Raw genomic sequence first — 21958 nt, 5'->3', positions numbered from 1 at the left:
GCTGGCCTCACTTTCCTATTGCCCTTCTCGCTTTCGCCCTTCCCTTGCGTCGCTTTCGACGTCCATCAGCACAGGCCTTTGGCGGTGCATGTGCCCGTGGAGGGCGCAACGAGCGACGCGCTCCGCATCTGGACAAACTGCGAGCACGAGATTGGGGACGGCGGGGGGACCGTAACGCGGTGGCGAAGGACTTGGCCGGATGGGCATGGACGTGCGTGGTGTTGGCCCACACTGCGACACGAAAAGGAGCACTCCTGCGCCTCCGTCCGCTCGCGGTCTTTGCAGCGCCTCCGTACGACGGGGCACGCAAAGAGAAGCTGCACGATCGTCGACGAGCCAGGGGCAGACGGGCAGCGGGCCAGGGAAGCGAAGGATGATGCATCGTGAGCTATTTTGAAGCGCAGTGCAGCGCTGAAGTCAGCCAGCCGAGCCCAATGGCGGCCATCCAAGACGGGCGACGAAACACTGGGATCGGCTCCTCTGCCACCACGAGATCAGCTCTGGCGCCGAGCAGGCCGCGTCTCTTCTTCCCATGCTCTTCACCCTCGCTGCCGCCGCGGTCAAGCCGGCATCTTCTTCAGTCAATCGTCTCCGTCGGGCCCTCCAGCTCCAGCTCCCGCTCCCGCTCCCGCTCCAGCACCTCAGCAGCGCCCGCGTCTGCCTGCGTCTGCTTAGCCTTGGCGCTGGCCCCGTTTTGGCTGCTCCAACCCCCCCAAAAAGCCCGACTTAATCTCCACCGGAAACACAAGCTCGGGGACGTCAAGATCGGCACTGCGCAACGTAGACTCTTCACACGACGCTACGCCCCCAGTATCCACAGCGTCTCTCAGCCTCCCTCACAATTCGTCACCGCCATTACTTCAACCCACCGGAGGCGACGCTCTGTCATGAGCGCTTTCTGACTGCCGGGCCAGTCTGCCTCCATTGCTCATGATTTGATTTTCATTCGTGCCTTGCTTGACTGCGCAAGGCCGCTTATCCAACCTCTGCAAGTATGGATCGACCCTATCAGTTTTCAGATCCGGATCAGCGCGTTACCTCTCCGTTGTATGTGGCCCACCGCCGGAAGGCCCCTCGTGTGCACGACGAGCTAACAGGGTGCAGAGATCGACGGCAGCAGGACGTGTACAGGCCGGCGCAAGCTCCGTCTTTCACGACGAATGTCAACCGCGCGAAGACGAAGAAATGGGTGGAGGCGAAGCAGGTGTCATACGGAGGCGACGACTGGGACGACTACGACGAGGACGACGAGTATGGCGTGTCAGCTGCGGATGAGCTCCCCGCCGCCGCGTCGTCATCCTCCCATGGCAGGAACTTCACCTCGCCGGTGTCCGCGCCCTCGCAGGAGCCGCAGCTACAGCGCAGCAATTCATTTGAGCGTGGAGACGAGCGACGCGCATTCTCTGCCACAAACCCGCCCGTACAAAGCCATCCACGATCTCCTGGCCCTCCTCTCCACGTCGATACCACCGCCCCCGCTAAACAGGGGCAACCACTCAACAGCGCTAGCTCATACTCTGTGAGCGATACGAGGCAAGTGAGTGCCACCAGTTTCGCGCCATCGACCATAAGCGATAGTTCGGTGAATCCGGAGAACCGGCGTGACTTCTCGCCTTCCGCAATGCCTCCTCCCTTAAGTGCGTCGACGGCCGCTGCCGGACCCCAGTCACCTGCATCGCAAAACAAGGGAAAGCCCTTCATTCGACCTTCAGACATATACAAGCGCATGGAAGAGGAGCAAGAGAAAGAGCGCAGAGCGTCGATAGAGTCTTCGCGAAGCCAGGACGCGACCAGTCCAGCACCCAAGTCGTCAGAGCCGTTCTTTCCAAGGCCAGAACCTAGACTGGAGTCTACTTATCGCATGGGAGCACCTCTTGAGACTGTGGCGGAGAGAAAAAGCGAGTACGGTATGCCGGGCCTTACGACGTCTGACGACTCCAAACCGGCCTTCACCAGTTTATCACTGCCAGAATTCGAGTCGGGATCGAGCTTTGGCAACTTCTGGGACAAGCCATCGCAAGAAAGCACGACGTCTCAAATTGCGAAGCCCGATGATTCGGCGCTACATCATCAACCATCTGTGGGCTATCGGTCAATGGTCCACCAGGCATTCGACATGCCCGCCAAGGTGTCGAAACAGGACAGCACCCGCTCGCAAGCAGCTACAGAGTCATCGGGCTTGTCGCGAAGCGACACGACGGGTACGTCCGACATCAGCCCAATCATGAGCAGAGTTCCCAGCTCGGCAACTGCTGCCATGAAGCAAGGAGAGCAGCGCGACACACCCCCAGTCATCGCAGAGGAGCCAGAGATTGACGACAGAGGTCGAGCGGCCATTCTTGCCGATGTGAAGCCAGGTTACCGACGGGATCTCAACCCACCCAGCGGGACCAAGAGCCCAGCCCGATCGCCTGCTGTGGAGGATCATAAGGAACTACAAGATCCTATGTCTGCAGAAGTTATTAGCAACCTTGAATCTAGCCAGGCTGCTGATCCGTCTTTCCGTGAAGTCGATCTAGCTGCCTCTGCATCTGCTTCTCAAGAAAAGCCCAGCACGTTGGCAGCGCTGGAGAAGGCGGCTCAGGAAAACTTCGCCTCAAAGCATGAAATGCCGGCTGAAGCGAGCCCTGCAATTTCACGTTCGGAATCGCCTACAAAAGGTCGCGTTGCTGATCTTGCCGGGAGGTTTAATCAGGCGGAGTCACGCAGAAACTCCACACAATCTGTTGACTCGTGGGAGGGCGACTCAAGGCCATCAAGCTCCCATGGCGGAAAAGAAGGCACACGGCCAGCCGCGGCTCGTGAAGCAAGCTTCAGACCCAAACTTCCTGGCTCATTTGAATCCTACAGCAGCAGTGTGCAGGCTTCTACGCCAGCAGCTGAGGACGTTTCTGCAAAAGAGACTGATCTTGAACCTACGACCACGAAGTATCAAGTCGAGGGTAAAGCTGTCAACCAAGGAAAGACCGCAGAAGGGCCTGTGGCTGCTCTGGCTGCTGCGGGCGCTGCTGTAGCAGCTGCTGTTTCGGGTGCGGTTGGGAGTCAATCGGATAACACGGATTCTACTGCATCTCGGCGTGAGACTGGTGATATTTACAATAGACCTCTCCATCCTGACCGCATCGATTCAACTTCATCGTCAATTGCCCCGGCGTCTCCAGCGAAGGAAATCGTCGAACGTATCTCAACGCCTCCGACAACTGTAAAAGACGAGCAGTCACATGGCGACTCTGGAGAGTCGGGCGAAGACTTCGAGAGCGATCGTCTCCGACGAGATATCGTTCGCACTTTGAGCCCAACGCAAGAAGAGGCACCAGCGCAGCGTGGATTGGACGCACCAGAAAATCGTGCACCGAATCGAAGAAGCGATGTCATCTTGAGCGAGTATGAGAGCTATTGGGCTGGGGCTGATGAGGATGACGACGAGGAGCCAAAGATGAGTGCATCGGCGCTTCCAACATTCGCACCCAAGCCTCTTGCACCGAAGCCGGCTACAGTGCCTGAGTCTGAAAAGGTGCTACCTGACCCTAAAGTGGCAACGACTCTCGCACCCGAGGCTGTCCCACCGCCTGCGGCCACTACTTCTGCAGCTGAAGCTCCGGTAGCATCCTCTACACGGCCTGGCTTCTTGACACAGCGTTTTAGCTGGGAGATGACCCCAGCAGACTCGCCTGTCAAGGAAGAATCAGAGCATAAGCGTTCAGCAACAGTTTCTGAAGCTGCGCCACCACCAGAGCCTCCTAAAGACAAGCTTAAACCTGATGATCCATTGTCGCTGAATCCAAAATTGAGCAGTGAGCACCTTCAAGTTCGAAATGCCGAGCCGGGTGAGCTTCCTAGCCCAGAGGAGAGGGGTCCCTCACTTGATTCAATACGGGAATCCACCCCTCCTCCTGAGCGCTCGAAGGCAGAAGGTCCTGAATCCCCTGTACAAACGCCAACGGTCCGCGAAACGCCTGCTGGACCGCGGCCTCCCTCGGGCCTCAAGCCTCAAGATGGGCAGGAGGCAAGACCCCCGTCCTTCCGGGAGATCCTGGCCATTAAATCCACACCAGTTCGTGTTGCAAAGTACAATGAGACGCGACTGCAATTTGCAACTATGGATACTGGTTTGGAGCATTGGTTGAAGAGGATGGCTGCAACTAATCCAGAATTTCGCAATGTGCAGACTACCGTTTACAGGCCCGCAGTTTCTTCGATGACAACATCAACAAATTCACCATCTGGAGCACGACACAAAACTACCACCTCACTTACCAAGGTGTTTAGTAGCCAGGGAGACAGATTCGGCGGCCCTTCGGATTCACCACAAGAGTACCGGACATCAGCTTCACCGAGTGATCGTACTGCAGCGGCAGCTCTTAAAGGCAAGGACTTGCTCAACAAGGCCGGCGCACTTGGTGGAAAGGGCGTGAGCAAAGGCATGAAAGAGGCGAAGGGATTGTTCGCGAAGGGCAAGTCCCGATTCAGGGGTAGTGGTTCGGAAAAGGTAGATGACTGATTTTCCTTTGTAGAACACTTTCCGCACGTTCTCTTCCACTCCCTCCTTTCCCATCTCTTGTTCCGCTTCACTTTTATTCTTTTCATTTATCTCTTGTAACAGTTTGTCTGCCTTGTCACATGACCATCTTCGAAGTTGGCTCAGTCTCAGTTCGGTCAGTTCGGGCTCACTTGGGTGGATACAAAAGGGCTGCAGTGTATTGTATCTCCTTTCTCCCCCAATGCGAAATTCTATTTTCGTGGCGCCTATGACACCCGTGTGCTCTAGAAACCTCTTCATCTTCTTTTTCTTTCATGGGGACGCTTGCTCATATGTGCTTTTTTGTAGGCCCCATTCGAGACCTCTTCCCGCCGAAGCTCCATTGCCTCCGTTTCTTCACAATCAAGCATCTTCAGCCTTCCATCGTCCCGGCGTTCTAGCTTTGATTCCACGCCTCCAGCGAGCCGACCCGCATCTGTAGACTTAAGCGTGGCGTCGCTCGGCCCAAATCCTTCTCCCCATCCAAATTTCAATGCCGTAAAGCTGCCGGAACCTCAAAAATGTCTACCAGATGATGACAGTTTCACCCCATGGTCCGATGAATGGCTGCGCGAGAATGTGAATTTCGACGTCATGGCTATATTTTCAAGGAAGAAGAACAAAGTGGAGGAGGAAGACGAGGAGACAGCAAGGAACACCAAGCTGAATGCGCAGATGTCGGGACTGCCAGTAGCAAATGGACAACAGCCCGTGGGTAAGATTGGGGACCTCCCTTCGCCTGCACTACCTAGCTTTCATTTCGAAAGGTCGCGGCCCTCGTCTAGTAACGGCTCAGACGTCGTGAAAAGGGGAATAATGAAGAACCCGAATGGTTCTTTCACAGCACTGGCGTCGCAAACTCCACAGCAAGGCGTGTCGTCTTCATTGACGATCAATAAACCCACTGGCAAAGCAGAAGACCGCAACAGCGATACGAGAATAGTTAGCATGCTTGGACCTGCAGATGGTAATCAACGTGACATTGGGGATGATCCCCCTTCTCCTGTCTCACCTGTGGATGAGGATGAGAAGTTCACAGGAGCAAATTCGAATGGAAGGCCAAGTGCATTAAAAGTCCCAAGCGCTCAGACAAGCGTACAAGGCACTTCGTCTCCAGGTGCAACTCAATCACCAGCTTCAGGATCGCCTATGCTTCGAGCAACCAGTGCCGTAGGTATGATGGATGTCGGGTCGAGTCCTCGCGTATCTTTTGCGGTCAGCGAGCCCAAGGGCAAAGAAAAAGCTACCGACGGGTCATCTACCCCTATTCTGGGAACTGCGCGCCACATTCGCTTCGACTCGACTACGTTCCATCCAAAGGCGAAGGAGATCAAACTGCACAAGCAGAAAGGGGGCGAAGACAAGAAGCAGCAAGGGAATGGTCCAGAGGGGAACCACAGTCCTCCGCTCAGGGTCGGCGCGGCTCACCATGGAAATTTCCAGCAAGCCGTAAAGGAGTCGCAAAGACCAGGCGTGCGACCCGCACCTCAGAAACGTGCGAATCCAGAGAGTGGCGCGCTTACGAGCTTGCATCGGGCGGACTCGCAGTACGATCGGATGGCGGCGATTGCAAATGCACATCGCATGATGAGAGAGCAATTCGATGACATTAATGATTTGAGTCTGGCGCCGCCTGATCTGATGGCCCGCGAGACGGCTGCAAGAATGCGTGCCAGGCAGGAGGAGCTCGAGAGGATGGCGACCATGACGAGTGGCGGCGTTGTGGGTGGACCTACTCCTCCTCTTTCAGAGTCTAGACCACAATCTAGAAGTGGAGGGAGGACCCAGATCAGCGGTACCGCGATCAATGCTGAACGATCCGAGTCAAGAGAACCGCGACCTCTGACCGTTGGACAACCTGGCAATTCCAGAGATTCAAGCGCTGGTAGCAGGTCCACAAGTATGCCGCGGCTGCCTCCGACTGGAGGACCGAGGGCAAATAGCATCCCTCGACCTGAGAGTATAGTCGGAATGCCCGGCCATAAGGAAGCACGGCGTCGAAGTCTTACAAACAGTCGCCCGGGCACGAGCGAAGGGCCGTATTCAGTCTCACTCGATACTTCTGTTCCTTTATTGACAATCTCCAAAGGCCAGTCACCAGCGACTCCTGTAGTACGTTTGAACCATGGGTCCGCATCTCCAGCTACGCCTTCAAGTCTAGGCGCGTTGCCCTCACAAATGAATCGGCCCGTCTCGCAGGTTGCGACTTTTGTGTCGCCAGACTTATCTCCGGACTCACGACTCAGTGTCGGGCCGGAACTGATGCCGCAGAATACGCGGCAGTCAAAGTCGCCGTCCTCAAGCACGCCTTCAATGATGGCCAACAAGCCCGAATCCGTGTCTACTTCGCAGCAGCAGCAGTTGACTTCAGCAAAGAACCACAGTCTAGATGCACGGCCATCCGTTGGAGGCAGGTCGGAGCATAGTGTATCCTCACTGGACGCTACTGATCATTCTGAGAATGCCAGCCCCATAACGGCAAAACGTGCGGTCAGTCCTATCGGCAAAAATTTCGAGACACGGCAGTATTCCCCCCCTGATCCCAAAAAGGAACGGCCTATGAGTTTCATCCCGTTGGAGAGGGACGCTCGCGGGCTGCCCGTTTCAGAGATCATCAGCACCGCTAAGCACCCCATTGATGTAACAACCCCTGAGGATGAGGAAGTAAAAACAGCGCCCAATGCTGTGCCTGGGCCTGAGAGGGATCCGAATCTTCATCTACAAGAGCAGCCACAGAAGCAGCGACCATCGTCTCTCCAACGTTCGAGTCTTCTCTCCGCGCCTTCAGACCAAGACGACGACCTGTACAAGCCACCGACCCCGAGGCGAGAATCTAATCAGACGACTGAAGCAAATGGGACATCGGCGTCCACATCACCAGCGAAGCCGGCTACGCCGGAAGAAACTTCCACTGCCCCCTTACATTCAAATCCGGTAAAACATAGATCAATACAACTCTATGATAGGCCTTTTTCCAGGGACGGAACTTCTCCCGAACTTAGCGTCTCAACGGCCGTGCCAGATGCAAACCCGATTGAACATCTACAAACTCCAATTTCGCCAGCTTCGAAGAAAGGACTCCTCTCTAAGTTCATGAGTAAGCCACAAGCGGCCGTTTTAGCTGACGCAAGTGCGCATTCTCAGCAGTCGTCGCGCGATACCACAAACTCTTCAGGTGATCAAAGACTGTCCTCTATGACCTCTACAACCGCTAGCGTAGATGGTGAAGGTAGAGACAAACAGCGAAGGCGAGGATCTGGTTTATTTTCACTGAGACGATCCTCAAGTACGGAACCAGTCTCGTCACACGAGCCTGATGATACCTTCATACCCCCCCACAACCAAGTTAGGCTCAACTCCAAAAATGTAGCCCCTCCTCCCACAAAGTCAAAGCCGCAACGGTCGGCTACAACAAATGTGGACGTACCTGGCAAGAAGCGACGTGGTACTCTCGGCAGCATATTCGCTCGTGGGTCATCGTCTACCACCTCAACGCAGACTCCCAAGAAACAGAGCGCAAAGATGACCGTATTTCATCGCGTCCCAGACAATCCCAATCCGAGTGCTTGGGAATCTCATCAGGAGCGGCGATTTTCAGGGCCTCGAGGGGCGGATTCAGGAAAGCCACCAGTTAACGATCCACTACACCCAACACAAGGCAGCAGGCCAACCAGTCGAGGTGGACGGCCACCGAGTTTCGTGCACAGCCCCGGAGCCATTGGGATGGCCGCTATCGCTGCACAGCAAGATGCACAGATTACAACAACGATCTCAAGTACGCACCAGCGCAAAGAACGACGCTCAATGTCACTGACAGGCGGTGGCTTTTTCGGAAAGAGGCGATCAGACTCATCCCCATCTGGACATAACCGTAACCGTAGCAATAGCGCGGAGTCGCAATCACAGACGAAACTAAAGAAAGGCCGTAAGGGTAATATGGGGAGCATCTCTGAAACAACGCATCAAGAAAGGCCATGGGCAATTACTCTTCCCGGTGCTGAGGACCATGACGATGAGGAGTCAAAGGAGATCGAAAGGCGAGAGATCATGCATGCGTCCTCAGCTCGTTGGCAAAGAGGTGCTGATGGGCAGATGCACGCTCAGCAGGATCAGTCTCCAGCAAGCCTGACGGGCTCTACTCCTATCAGCCCACAAACATATCCTTTCCCTTCACAGGGGGCCCACAACCAGATTTTCTCATATTTGCCAAGTGGCGCACCGTCGCATACATCTTCAAGAGTGCAAGATCAAGCCCAGCGAGGTGAAGAGTTTTCCGGCCCGCATCCTGCCGTGTCTCCGCCGCTACAACATGTACGACGGCTGAATAACTACATCGACCCGGAGAAAGCGGAGATTTATCAGCCCTCCGCGCCGTCCCAACCAATCATTCCTCCTTTGCTGCAAGACGATGTTCCTCTCGCACAGCCTAAGCCACGTCGAGCGAGCGTGCAAGGAAACGTCAACGATCCAAGAATGGATCCAAGCTATCGTTCGACAGGTGCATCTCGTTCAACGACTTCAATTGCCACGGCGTCATCATCCCCGCGTGTCGTAGACAATACTGATTCGACAAGGTCCCCTTACTCAAATATGGAATCTCGTGGTGGACCTGCACAACATTCGCAAGGCTCTCTCTCTAGACCTGTAATGAATGGCCGAGGAGGTGATGGATCCTCCAGTGTTCACCCTGACAACGGCGATAGTCCAGACGAACGTCCGCCTGTTCCGATGAAGGATACAATATCTTTGGCACAACGTGGTCCACCACGCGGAAATGCAGACGTTGGTAGCGGATCGCCCGCTCCTACCACTTTCATTGCTGCCCTGGAAGAAGAGAGACGCAAACACGGCGAACACGCTGCAATGGGCTACTCGGGCAGCAAGGCGAAGCGTGAACGGGCAGGATTAACGGTCAACGTCCCTGTGACCAGCGGGGCGCCGCCACCTCAAGTCGGCATCTTCTCGGATACAGCGGCTGCTATGGCGAGCACGACGGCCAGCGCTAACCGCAGAAGAGCCAATGACGACAGCGACGATGACGTGCCTGTCATGAAAGCGACAAGTTTCCCTGGAGACGAATGGGTTCCGGAATTTTATTATGAATAAGCATTTTCCACATTGCTGTTTTACCGTATAAGATTTTGTAATTAGAAAAGCATTTCGTGTTTGTGTCTAGCGAGGAGTTGTCGTTGGTCTAGTAATAACAAACCGCAAAGGTGCCATTGTTTAATTCTCCTTACCCGATCGATCGCCCGCCTTTCGTTATCTGTTGGCACGTCCACGAAAACCTGCTTTTTGGTCTTGCAACTTGACTGGCTTGCAATACGAGGCTCGACAGGCTTTTCAACCGCTGAGTGGTGATAGGCTGCGTCGTTGGCAGATGCTGATTTGACCATGCTTTGCTTGGAAGGCCAGAAATCTTGATGTCATCATGTACGCTATTGTATATATATATATATATATATATATATATATATATATGTGACCTTCCCAATTCTTCGGAACGGTGAAAGTGAAAAATTGTCTCACTATCACACTGCTTGCGTTAGCTTTCCCACACCTCGTGTCACGACTAATGCATACACGGGGTGTGGAGAATTCCCTGTTCCCGATCAAGGTGGCAGCTTAACTTGGCCTAGGCGAAACATTATCATGTAATTCACGCAGGGGCCTAAGGCAGCAGGATTTCCGGGATGTCTGTCCATGCCGTACGTGAGCGATCTGAGCGGTTGAGGACTGCTTGAGCGACCATGTAAGCCTCGCCTAGGATAGATGAATGCTAAGCATGGCGGCTGATCGGGCCTTTTTTTTTTTTTTTTTTCCAAGGGGCAGGCAGCATTGTCAACAACGGTTGACAGAACATCTTTGCTTCACCAAAGCTTAGGCTGACTGGTCGGGCCGTTCCTCTGGATTACGAACTCCTTAAGGGCTTTGATTGATGGGTTTGCGCCATCCAAATGGCCCGAATCCCCTTCGTCGCCTCACCTTTTTCATTCGATTTTTTTTTTTTTAAAAAAAAAAATCCCTCACGAAGCGGACTGTGGGGCCTCGAGCGCATACATGCTTCTTCGCGCTCTTACTGACCAGGATTAGGGGTTTTTCCACCATCGCGAAAATCTAGATTCCGTTCCAGCGCAGGATCAAAGCCCCATGCCAACCATGACGGACGACGCTGTAGGACCTACCTCTGGACCGAGACTTCGTTTTCCAAGTCATGCACTGCGACGGGACTATTCTCGAAGCCTGGAGCTTGCGCACCCAACGTAACGGATGCGGCAACAGTCCATGAACCAATAGAAGCGCATTGAACAGCAGTGATTGCTTGAAAGCACGCTGCCTTCACCCCGGACAACCGAAACCAGGGCAGCAAATTACGTCTTCAGAGGTCGTCGAACTGCTAAGAAAGTCTTTGGTCGTTCATGAACCGTGTTTCAAAGCTTCTGCACGGCAGCATGCGTCCTTCGATCACTGACGTTTGCTTGGAGCGTGGCGCGAGGGACGACGATCTCCGTCCCGACTGTGGTGGGATTGAAGTCAAGTCCAGGCCTTCTCGTACGATCGACTTTCCCGCCACTTGACGGAGTGGCGGCGCGCTCTGGCCTCACACAAGACGACTTATAAGCTGTCGCCTCCATCTCTCTGCAGCTCAAATTGGTTCCAGGCCCCAGGCTTGAGACAGCAGTCTGGGATCGTCGCTGGTCTATTCGCGTTCGCAGTCTTTACGCTGGTTCGCGCGGGGCCCTGTTATAATATAATAGTCTTACAATCCTTCCCCGTGCGAAGACGCCGTTGGTTTGCGACGCTGATACTACCCCCCCCGCTAGCTAGATCACATCCATTTCTGAACGGTTACGGCGCACCACCTCATGCTATTAGGCATTGCCCAAGAGTGCGGCACATCTCTGCAGAATTGTTCTCTACGTGAGCAGCGAACTTGCCCTTGTCGAGGGCGAAATCAACACAAGATCTTCGCGAGCATGAGCGTCAGCTTTGAGACTGACAAAGCCGTTCATGGTGTGTCCAACCGCTTTCTGTCAATTTAAAGCGTGGGTTGATGTCTAAACCAGAGAACGCTTATGCTGCGGAAGACGATGGATTTACCGAAGTATTCGCGCAGCTTCAAGCAGCCGCGCAAGAGGCGATGAACAGCCGCACGCCAGAGGATGTTCTTGAGGAGTACTTTCCCATGCAGAGCTCCACGTTGCCGCCATCTGGCACGAGAAGTCCCACGAAAACGCGGCCCACGTCGATCAGCATTCACGACGAGGCCCTGGCAGACGTTTCCGAGATCGCATCTGGAGGAACTCTAGAGATCGACGACCCTTTGTTTTGGGGCCTTGGTGCAAATGCCGGGCCTGGACGCTGGGCAGGTCGACAGAAAACGACTCGCCTTTCAAATCAACTGACCCTGCCTGCCTTTGCCCAATTGCCCACGTGGGTCCGTATTTTTGTCGCGCAGGTCGCGGTTGGCTCCGTCGTTTTGGCCGTGTACGGGCTGCGAGAGCTGCTGGAATGCATTCGCATCCAAGTTGCCAACGTTTCTGCGCACCACGCGCCACAAGACGCGTCCTTTTGGACGACCTACTTTCCTCGTCTAACCAAAGTGTCGGGCTGCAAGGCCGTAGCAATGTCACTGAACGGCCTCATCTGGCTGTGCTCAGCTGTCCACTGCGCACAGTCCTTTCGCCAAATGCTTACGGGCGCGATGTCAAACAGAACGATTCAAGTTCGACTGCTCATTCTTACCCCGCTGTGGTTGGCTTGCTGCACTGTGGATGGGATTTTACGGCTGCGCACGAGAGAGGAGATCTCGCTGTCGATGATGACGATCCTGATGCTCATGTTTGTTCTGTCGACGTTTGCCAGACATCTGGCAGTTCCTAGCTATGCGTGACACGAAATTCAAAAGTTTTAGCCCAGTGCTCCGTGCCTCTCTATCCTCCCCTTCGACCACGGTCACATGATTACTTTCTATTTCATCCAACCAGAAGGCCATGCAAAGTTACTTGGAGGAGGACGAGGAGGAGGAGAACGATGGCTTGCTGTGTAAAACGGTTGCCGAAATTCCCCAAGTTACCTGTAGTTGTACGTAGACATGTGACACAGTGAATGTCCATGTGGACAAGAACGTTTGATGACGAAACATGCTGCGTGTGCGGCTGCGAGCCTCCTGGGCTGCGGAAAGAGATGATCCTTCTCTTTAATGTTTTTTCCTTCTGCCCGAGTTCTTTGCTCGCCTTGCGCTCACCTTCACATGCAAAGATGCGGGCAGCTGTCAGGTTCAGCGTGGGTGGTTGGCTACCTGAGCGCGGCCGCTGGCGCGAATCAGTCTCCGCAATTGGCGGTCCCTCTCCCACCCCCAGTTCCCGCACCCTCACCTCGGCGTTTTTCTCGATGACGAATTTCGGTGTGCCCCCAATTGCTTCTGGCTCGTTACACTCTCGCGACACGATGATGTCGCTATCTCTGTCACCACCCTGACGGTAGCTCCACGTCGGTCACCGGCCATCGCTTTCCAGTGCCTACCGTCTCCGCACCCCGCCGCCGCAAGCACGCGACCTCAATTGCCGACCAGGCCTTGACGTCAGGCCGAGGTGGAATCGGCGAATCGCACATACTAACTACTGCGTGTGGTTGGTCCCGCACGCGACGACAAAGTCCTTCGAGACCCGTTCATACACACGCACATCCCTCCATCTCTCGCTTTCCCTCACTCTCAGCCTCGCTCTCCATCTGCTCGTGCGGCCGCTACGTCGGTCGCGCTGATTACTCAGCCAAGATGGACCTCATCAAGAGCCTGGAGGCGTCGCTCGAGAAGATCGTGCTGGATCCAAAGTATCACGATGTCTTCATGCTGGTCAAAGCCGTGCGTAACGGCGTCGTCTACGGCACCAAGGTGCGGTTCCCTCATGCTCTCGTGTGCGTATACCCTCTCTCCCCTTCATAAACCCCCGTCTTCAGTTGTTTCCTGACGACTGATCCGGCGGCCCCAGCATGATGTTTCTCTTCCGCAGCGGCACCTTTCGGGAAAAGATGTGGCTCGTCATCAAGGCTACGCGTATGCACGCTCGAAACCTCGGCCTCTTCGCCTTCATATACAAATCCACATGCCTGGCGCTCAGGGCCCTGCAGAACGGCAAGGAAGGCCACTACGACACGTTCCTTGCCGGCCTGCTGGGCGGCTACTTGGTGTTCGGCCGCACCATCCGCAACTCCGTCTCGCAGCAGATCGTCATATACATCTTCGCGCGTGTCGTGCTCGGTATCGCCAAGCTGCTCGTGAAATCGAAAGGCGAGGCGATGAGCGCCGTGCCAGGCGGCGGCGGCGGCTTCGGTCTGGTCAGCAGCCCCAAAGTCAGGGAATGGCTGGCCAAGAATGGATGGGTCGCTTTTGCGAGCTTGAGCTGGGCTTCCGTGATGTATCTCTTCAGATGGCACCCGGAGGATTTGCAACCCAGCCTGCGAAGCAGCATGTCTTATATGTGGGTTTCCCCTACTTTTGCACTTCTATGCCCAGTTTTCTTCTCCCTTCCTCTCATCTTTTCCTTTCACCCCGCCTTCCATCGCCTTTCCGCCTCGCACAGTCCTGTGAATACAACAACTTGTGACGGCATTGGAAACATACCCAAAGCAACAACTTCGGCGCGCTAACGATTGCGGGAACAGTTATGTCCAGTCGGATCACTGGGACGGTCTGAGAACGCTGATTTGGCACAATAAATAGGGTTTTAGAGGCAAGAGAAGGTTTGGAATTTCCCGCTTTACATGTTCGTGGCATCGGATGGGGAGACAAGAGGAGCACATGCACGACAGCATTTAACAGGCGTTTATTAGTGTCTTTTGGGGAGAGCGCGGCACGACTCTTCGTCATGCATGTACGAATACAGCGCATATTATTTTAGGATGTTTTAGAAAGGAGAGCGTAACACCGCCAAAGACGTTTGCGGGGTCGATAGCTCCAATGTCACATCACGTCAGCAGGGTCTCGGTGTAGAATTGCGTGTCAAGTCAAAGTCTCGTTGGTCGCTGTTTGAATCGACACGTCTTGAAATTTCTGTCTCAGGAGGGGTTGAAGTAGATCCCATGACGACCCCCGACTATCCCGTCTGAAGCTCTACTACCAAGAAGCCGCTAACGCAAGGCATCGGATGCAAGGGGTGGACCAAGGAAAGCTCACCGAGAGTAAAATCAAGCATCGCATTCAGTCATATTTGTGGCATCAGTGTTGACCGGGCGATTGCAGCCCAATGGATATCAGGAGATTCTCCATGTGACCAAACAAAGCATTCAGGAATCTCCTCTTTCTCAAGCGCCGTGTACAGTGCTTTACTAGTACCAAACGCATGCAGAATCAGATCACACCGAGCCATGCTCGTACTAATGTACGTATAGGTTGCGCGTGCAATCAATGCTGGCATCTCATCTCGTGCCAACGAGAAGAATGCGCAGGAAGCCGTTATGAAAGATAGGGCAGCCACTTAGAAATTCGCAAAGAGATGTATAAATTTTCGGGGCGGATACGAATCGGTGCCAAGTAAACACCCACCAGTTGCTTAGATGCAGTGCCGATGATTCGTTGCGATTAAACCGTAAAGTTGCTCCGCGTACGGGGAGGGCCGAAGCCACCCATTGGCGGCCGTCGAGCCCGAAACATGCGCTGACAAGATGAAATTTGGCTTATCTCGCCGTCGGATCCAGGCTCGTAATACCAATCTGAGCGGGATGTTGAAATGTTCGCGTCAAGTAGACTTCGTGTCGATTTTCTCGGTTAGAAGCGGTCGAAGCTTCTGCAAGTCCATGAAGCTCCAATCTTCAACAACACAATCTAACTGGTCAGCTACACTGCTCATAACGCTGCTTAACCGAGCAACGTGTTCTTGTACATTTCAGACGAGCGAATGGTACGTACTTTTTTTATCACATTTCCTTGCTTGTTTTTCAAGCATTCGCTTGGCGGTTGGAGGCGTGTGAGTGAGCATACGTCCCGTTGTTTGAAGCCTGTCCGATTGAACACTGCGCGGCGCCCGACGTGCATGTTGACCGGTCTTGCTCGAGGATCGACGTGTCCACGACAAGTTGTTCGACATTGTGCACGAGGACACTTGATGCGATGGATAGGTGGGATCTGCGTGGACAGAAGCGTCGTTGAAATCTCAGGCAGTCGTGAATAAATAGTTCCCTTGTCCGCGTTGATTTCTGAAGTCTTCCCCGACCTCATCTCAATAAAAAAGACCCCGTAAAATTCCACCTTTTAAACTCCTTTGATATCTTTATACTAGCAATTAAGGTTCGATCTTAGCACGGCGTCCCGACAAGCTCTGGCATCTACACAACGACCAGTTGTCAAGAAATTAAAGAGACGCTTTGTCCCGGTCCTTACCCTTGAGGTAGTGACTGAAAGATATTCACGTGTATGTTACCTGTATATTGTTGTGATAGCGCCTCTTGTCTCTAGAGGTTTTTCGAGTATAGATCTTTTCGCCTTCTATTCAAAATGACAAAATCCAACGGACGGCCCAACGAAGAAGATCAAGTTCCCTCTGCGGAGCCAAGACAACCGCAGTTGAACCCAAGAGTATGCAGCTGCAATTGCAGCTTCCGAGGCTTCGTGACAGGTGATGGAGAAGCGGGCGAGCGAGGAGTCGATGGTGACGATGGTACGTCCGATGTGCTGCAGGTGAAGGTATCAAGCTAACATCATCGACAGCGGACAAGGTCTGGCTAGCAGGAGACGAGGGTGTCAACACACACATGCTCTCGGCAGGCACGTCCCTATCCCCTACACTCAATCAGTACGAGCCGTTCAACGTGGACACGCAGTATGTCCGCTACGAGCACGGGCGCAATGGGTTTGTGATGACAGGAGTTCTGGAGAGCTCATCTGCCGTGGCCGATGATGACGACGGGTACAAGCTCCGTCGCCCGGGCTCGGATGAGTCTATGATGATGCACGGCGACGGCAGTGGCAAACTGAGCATGGCCTCAAGCATCTACCAGATCACGGCGAGTTCGCAGAGCACCACGCAGCTCGTCGTCGGAACAGGATCCCAGTTTGGCAACACCGTCCATCACACTTTCAGGTTAGGCTATTTCTTCACTGCGCCTCCCCTTATACTTGTTGCGCCCGTCCACTGCGGATGCCACCATGGTGCGATTGATACTGAGAGTCGTGACAGCAGCAGCGCAGACATGTATACCGATCCGAGAGAGTTCTCTGAGAATGTGACGGATGATGAACTGGGCCACTAGCGTGGTCGGAGAGGAAGGGCACTACAGGCTTGGAGGCGTTCCGTGTGATGATTGTGCTTTTCGAGGTGGGAGGAAATGTCGTTCTCAAAATGGTAGGCGTCAGGTCTTGGACTGTAAAGTGATTCTAAGCATTGGCACGAGACGAGAAATAAAGCAATTGAGCCAGACAGCGGTTTCCCACCGGCGCGAGTGCGTGTATAGAGAGCGGCAAAAGCGTTTGAGCAAGCGGAGAAGTCGAAAGAAATCAGTTGCGTGTGTGCAAGTGATTTGTGCTTGTGTGTGGGCAAGTACGGGCAGAGTGCACACCGCCTCTTCTTGTAGCTTTTCCAAGGGTACCGGATCTTACAGGCCAAAGGCAAGCAAAACAATGAAAGTGTCCAGGCAGGCCAACCAAAGTAAGCATTGCGGAAGCCAGGCCGCACCCGTTGTTCCTCAGTGTAGCTATCGATCAGGCGCGTCAAATGAGCCACCATCCGATTCGTGACGACGTAAGCTGCACAACGTGAAAGTCGTTCTTGTGATCACCGGGTGACAAAGGCAATGGGCGGTGCGCTGGATATTGGTCATATGGAGAGCGAAGATTGGACGAGATAGATTGCTATTTCTGCATCCCGTCGGACAATACTCGCGGTCGAGCGTACACGTGAGGTGAAATATTTTTCTTGTTCCCCCTCTTCAACGGAAGGATGGTCAAATGGCTGGACGCGCGAGATTGGATTTATTGACTAGACAGGTAGCTTTGTGCGGTCGCGAACGGGTTCGAAGGGATGGCGGGAAGAGTCGGTGGCGTCGCAGCGTGGTTATAGCCGACCAGGGCGCAGCGCAGGCTCCTTCATATTCTACAACGGCAACAAAGATGCTGGTTGCGATTATTGTTTATCTTTTATCGTTCCTGTAATCGTTGTTATTATTGTTGATGTACCCGCGCATTGCGTGGCGGTTGGGATCATCCGTGAGCAGATGCAGCGTTCCAGAACAGACAAGGCGCCTTTTTCTCTCAACCAAAAGGTACATTATACGGCCTGCATGATGGGAATTGGCCAGGGCGAGTGCATGAGTGCGTGTGTTGGGGCTGCTCGAGCATGCAAAATGCGATTGGGGTTTGTCGACGAGACGTGATCTGCACGCCAGCGCTCACAAGTGTTACACAGACAGCCTTGTCGTTGAGAAAGATTTGGTCAGCTGGAGTTTGGCCAACAAGGCCATCTCGAATTGCCCCTACAAGTTCCCTTGCAGGACTAACAGTATGAACGAACCACGGCAGTAGAGATCGGAGTACGAGGAGGTGGTGGAGCGTGCAGGATACGTGTGCGTACGACAGTGCAAGTTGGTACTGGCAAGCGGGCCTAGGAGGCACAGCGAGCAGCGAAAGCACTGGGCCATGCTGTGCTGTGCTGCGGTGTGCTGTGTTGTGCGGCAGCGGGGGGGCTGCATGCAGTGACGTTGGCTCACTAACTTTCTGGGGCTTTTCCCCAGCGTGATCTCCCGCCCTTACGGCTTGACGCTCCGTAGGTCTGCAAGTCTCGATCCATGCTGACGTTCGCTCGCCGTACGTTAACTAAACTTTGGTTTTTATTGTCCACCGCATCGCCGTCTTCTCTGCTGCCTTTCGTTGTTATCATCACAGCCGTAGCTTTTGCATTTGTTTTTCCAATCGTCGTCAAAAGCCCAAACTGTCGACTCTTCTCAATACTACACACCTCTCCTAACCCACGCGGCCCTTTCACCCTTTCTTTTCCTCAAGCCATTCACTGCGGCATTTTCCCACCCCTCGAGCGTTGCAATTCACGCTTCTCGCCCGTCATTTATTCAGGTCCCTCGACACCGGGACACGTTCTGATACTGCCTCGGACGGTCTATTCTTGCTTTTGGCACCACCGAGTCGACCATTCCCATGTGCTCGCAGGCGTGACTGCAACCAGCACGAAAAAAAGACGTCACCGCAAGCATTCCCTGCACCCGAACTCTGCGTCCATCCGTAACGAGCCTGTTCTTCTTTCCTCAGCAACCAGCCCTAGGCGCGCCCCATTGGAATCTCCTCTCCGACGCTCCTGACCAACGGTCGAAATTTAATTCAACCCCTAATTCCGTGTCAGGCCAAGTCCTGCGCCTGTCCAGATCACGGGTGCGGGTGAAGTCGGAGAGTGTCCACGCACTGCAGCACTCTGGACCCCCAATAATTGCAGGTCAGTTAATAAGGCATCACTCATCCCATGTGGGCATCCCGCTTCGTCCAACAACCTCGCTGGCTTTGTCGGCATCACGCGACACAAGCTTATGTTTCTTATAGGACTGTTTCATGTGTTTGGATCTTCCCAGCCTTCCCCTACATTCTTCAGCCTTTTCGTGCTTAGCCCTCTCCGGCTGTTTCCGTTTTGATCTGCCTCTTTCCTTTTCACGCAGGCCTGCTTTCCAGGGCGCTTCCGTCACAAACATCGCCTGTATAAGCCTGAGTAACCTTTGCTACAACGAGCCTCAACAACAACATCCTCATAACGTTGTCGTTGGTATCGACCTTCATATGGGCAACCAATTTTCCTTCTCTTCTTATTCAATGTCGAATCACGAAAGTGGCGATCCCCCACATTGATCTGGATTCTCCACAATTGACGATAACTTGCATCCACTGGTGGATCTTGGCTAGACTCTTTTTTCAAGTGCTGCTTGAAGATCATTTGCATTCAATGTTCACACCTTATTTTCCTTGAGCAGTTGCAGACGATCATAAAATCATCACATCCTTTCATGTCGCCAAAGCGATGGCGGACTCGACATCTCCCCGGAAGTTCAAGGTCGAACCTATCGAGTCCAGCATCAGGAGGTCTCGCAAATGTGCGCCAGAACCAGCAGAACTCACGCCGGACAGCCCAGGAAATCCCATCGAGGATGCAAAGGAGAAGCTACCAAAACGCAAGTTCTTGCCACAGCTTATTGAAACCACACGCACAAGCAGTGGGAAGAACTTGAAGACGCAAGCTGAACCCCAGGATACTCTTCGCAAGTTCACTCCTCAGTTAATGGAGACCAGTACAGACCATAGGAGATCGAGCAACGTCCAACCACAGGAGGATCAGCCAGGCACACCGGAAAACTCTACAGTCGAAGAAGACTCGGTGATACAAGAACTGCCAGCACGTCGAAGGTTCACTCCCTTGCTGATTGACACCGCAAAGCGCACAAGGAGAACAGGGGACGTACGGCCCGCACACTTTCCATCGGACCGTACCGACGCCATTCCAGAGCCATCAATCGGCATACGCCGTTCAAGAACGGTCCAGCTTCCGGCGCAACCCGAAAACACACCCGTGAGCACAAGTTTACCTAGCCCTGCTCTTACATCTGCAGAATGCAGGCGACTAGGTATACCTGTGCCGAGGCGGGGAAGGTCAACAAGCAGTCAGCGCCAACATTCGTTTCGAGCGCCGTCTCTTGAACCTATCGAATCATCCGAATCTGGCGATGAATCAAAACTCTCTTCCTCCTCGAGCACACCTTCTTCTTCTTCTGATTTGTCTTACCAGATGTATAAACACGCGACGAGGCTGAGAGAAAGCGTGGACGCCTCCTCTCAAGGCTATTTGCTTGAGCTCGCCGCTAAGGCTGCAGAACGCCAGCTACGTGAACAAGCTCTGGCCGCGTTTCCAAATGACGACCGTCATGTCCGTGTAGATCACTACATTGGGCATGATTATGACTCCCCGATGCGTTCAATTCGGAGTGACTCCGATCGCTATCGATTTGGTTCGGTGAATTGGGAGCTCAAAGACATGCGCCGCCACGCTGAATTCCTGGAGGCCAACAAGGAGCGCGAGCGAGCCGCACGTGAGGCGAGGAAACGATGGAACCGGGAGTACGAACGGAAATGTGGGGCGTGGAGGAACCCTTTCAAGAATGCCGTTCCTCACACCCACAAGGATAGTGTCGAAATGGAGCGTATGCGCAAGAAAGCTCGTCCACCCATGCTTGGTGCTGATATAGAATTTCCACGCTGTTCGTCCCCAGAGCCGGCGCGTTTTGATGTCACGCAGGGGACCTACAACGAACGAGCAGCCATGTGCTACCTTACGGAGCAATCCAGTCCTGGTCCATGCGGTGAAGGGCTCTGGGCAGTAACTGCGAAGAAAAGCATCGGAGCGGCATCGGTGCACTCACAGGCAGCCAGCCGAGCACCAAGCACAGGAAGTTGTTCTGGCGGCCTCTGGGGTGGCATGTGTCAAGGTAAGGCTGGGAATCTTTCTCCGCCGAGGGGGCCCACGGGGCTACTAACCCCAAGGGAGGATGCTACGAACCTATTGGAGCCAAGTGATGCCACCAGGAACCTACATCAACTACCCCCATCGCCTCCTCCGTCAAATTCAGGAGTAGCGAGCTTAGACGAGAAGCTGGAACTCGAACTAGCGATTGAGGCAGAGTTCAATGACGAATTTGTCACGCAGGTGTACAACTACCTTTCCCTTGGATATCCCTCTATAGCTCGACGATACGATGAGGAGCTTGGCAAAATCGCGCGCGTTGCTGTTACGGATCTGCGCCACGACGACGAACTTGAGTCCTCAAGGGGCTACATTCGCTTCGGTAAAGATGGGAACGGGGCCGAGGAAGGGATCAGGGAGGACATGTGCGCACGATGGAAGGCACTTAAAGCATATATTCACGAATGGGCACGGCAACAGCCTGGCATGTGTGAGCCAAATAACAAACACGGCGGCTTCGGTGTAGCTGTCCGACGTGGCAGCTGGGCATGGTGATTGTGGTGGTTTTAAAGACCAGCTTCACAGCCTCTTGATTACCCCTTAGAACACCTGGAGTGCCTTGTCGGTTTCTTCTTTTCTTTTGCCTTTAATTCCCGGCTTTCACAGCTGTTTCTTGCATTTGCGTTCAAGCGTGTTCTGGGCTTTTTTTTTAAATTAGGATACCAGCGCTGTGCGATGGCGGCATTTGAGCTTAGCATTCTTGTGCAACATAAATAAATACACATATATACGGGTTTGTAGAGCAAAATGTGAGGGATTTTGCGACAGTTGCGAAGTGCTATCGAAGTTTGAACAGACGCAAGAGAGAAATTAAAAAGGCTTAATTCAGTAAACAGCTCTGATTTCTCAATTAACTCTGATTGATCCGCTGATAGTAACACTGGGGAAGTTTCATCGGTAAGCTTGAACGCGTTCAGTCTAGCTTCGATCCCGCTTC

General features: G+C 53.7%; 6 protein-coding genes across 7 annotated transcripts; 5 read left to right on the top strand and 1 right to left on the bottom strand.

Annotated features, from left to right (window-relative positions):
- Window positions 1–994: 994 nt before the first annotated feature.
- Window positions 995–9740, top strand: PV09_01720 (uncharacterized protein; the record flags this gene model as incomplete). Its single annotated transcript, XM_016354653.1, has 3 exons — window positions 995–1047; window positions 1105–4489; window positions 4829–9740. 3 exons carry the CDS (start codon window positions 995–997, stop codon window positions 9623–9625), a joined length of 8235 nt encoding a protein of 2744 aa, XP_016217665.1. The 3' UTR covers window positions 9626–9740.
- Window positions 9741–10561: 821 nt separating this feature from the next.
- PV09_01719 (uncharacterized protein) lies at window positions 10562–12434 on the top strand. The gene is made up of 2 exons (XM_016354652.1): window positions 10562–11533; window positions 11587–12434. The coding sequence occupies exons 1-2, from the start codon at window positions 11386–11388 to the stop codon at window positions 12411–12413; spliced, it is 975 nt and encodes a 324-aa protein (XP_016217664.1). The 5' UTR covers window positions 10562–11385; the 3' UTR covers window positions 12414–12434.
- Window positions 12435–12924: 490 nt separating this feature from the next.
- Window positions 12925–14713, top strand: PV09_01718 (uncharacterized protein). The gene is made up of 3 exons (XM_016354651.1): window positions 12925–13438; window positions 13513–14001; window positions 14186–14713. The coding sequence occupies exons 1-3, from the start codon at window positions 13299–13301 to the stop codon at window positions 14241–14243; spliced, it is 687 nt and encodes a 228-aa protein (XP_016217663.1). The 5' UTR covers window positions 12925–13298; the 3' UTR covers window positions 14244–14713.
- Window positions 14462–17049, bottom strand: PV09_01716. 2 transcript variants are annotated; one of them, XM_016354648.1, is made up of 2 exons: window positions 15429–17049; window positions 14462–15344 (listed from the first exon to the last, which is right to left on the bottom strand). In XM_016354648.1, exons 1-2 carry the CDS (start codon window positions 15735–15737, stop codon window positions 15288–15290), a joined length of 366 nt encoding a protein of 121 aa, XP_016217660.1. In that variant the 5' UTR covers window positions 15738–17049; the 3' UTR covers window positions 14462–15287. The 2 variants fall into 2 exon arrangements, with proteins under 2 accessions (XP_016217660.1, XP_016217661.1); XM_016354649.1 differs by having other exon boundaries at window positions 14462–15329.
- On the top strand, window positions 16014–16921 carry PV09_01717 (uncharacterized protein; the record flags this gene model as incomplete). The annotated part of the gene is made up of 3 exons (XM_016354650.1): window positions 16014–16176; window positions 16227–16599; window positions 16696–16921. 3 exons carry the CDS (start codon window positions 16014–16016, stop codon window positions 16766–16768), a joined length of 609 nt encoding a protein of 202 aa, XP_016217662.1. The 3' UTR covers window positions 16769–16921.
- Window positions 17050–18358: 1309 nt separating the features above from the next.
- On the top strand, window positions 18359–21849 carry PV09_01715 (uncharacterized protein). The gene is made up of 2 exons (XM_016354647.1): window positions 18359–18954; window positions 19059–21849. Exon 2 carries the CDS (start codon window positions 19528–19530, stop codon window positions 21514–21516), a length of 1989 nt encoding a protein of 662 aa, XP_016217659.1. The 5' UTR covers window positions 18359–18954; window positions 19059–19527; the 3' UTR covers window positions 21517–21849.
- Window positions 21850–21958: the final 109 nt, after the last annotated feature.

This window comes from Verruconis gallopava (assembly GCF_000836295.1).
Source record: "Verruconis gallopava strain CBS 43764 unplaced genomic scaffold supercont1.4, whole genome shotgun sequence".
Classification (NCBI taxonomy): domain Eukaryota; kingdom Fungi; phylum Ascomycota; class Dothideomycetes; order Venturiales; family Sympoventuriaceae; genus Verruconis; species Verruconis gallopava.
The sequence above is the reverse complement of the archived record's forward strand: the minus strand, read 5'-3'. Positions and strand labels throughout refer to the sequence as shown.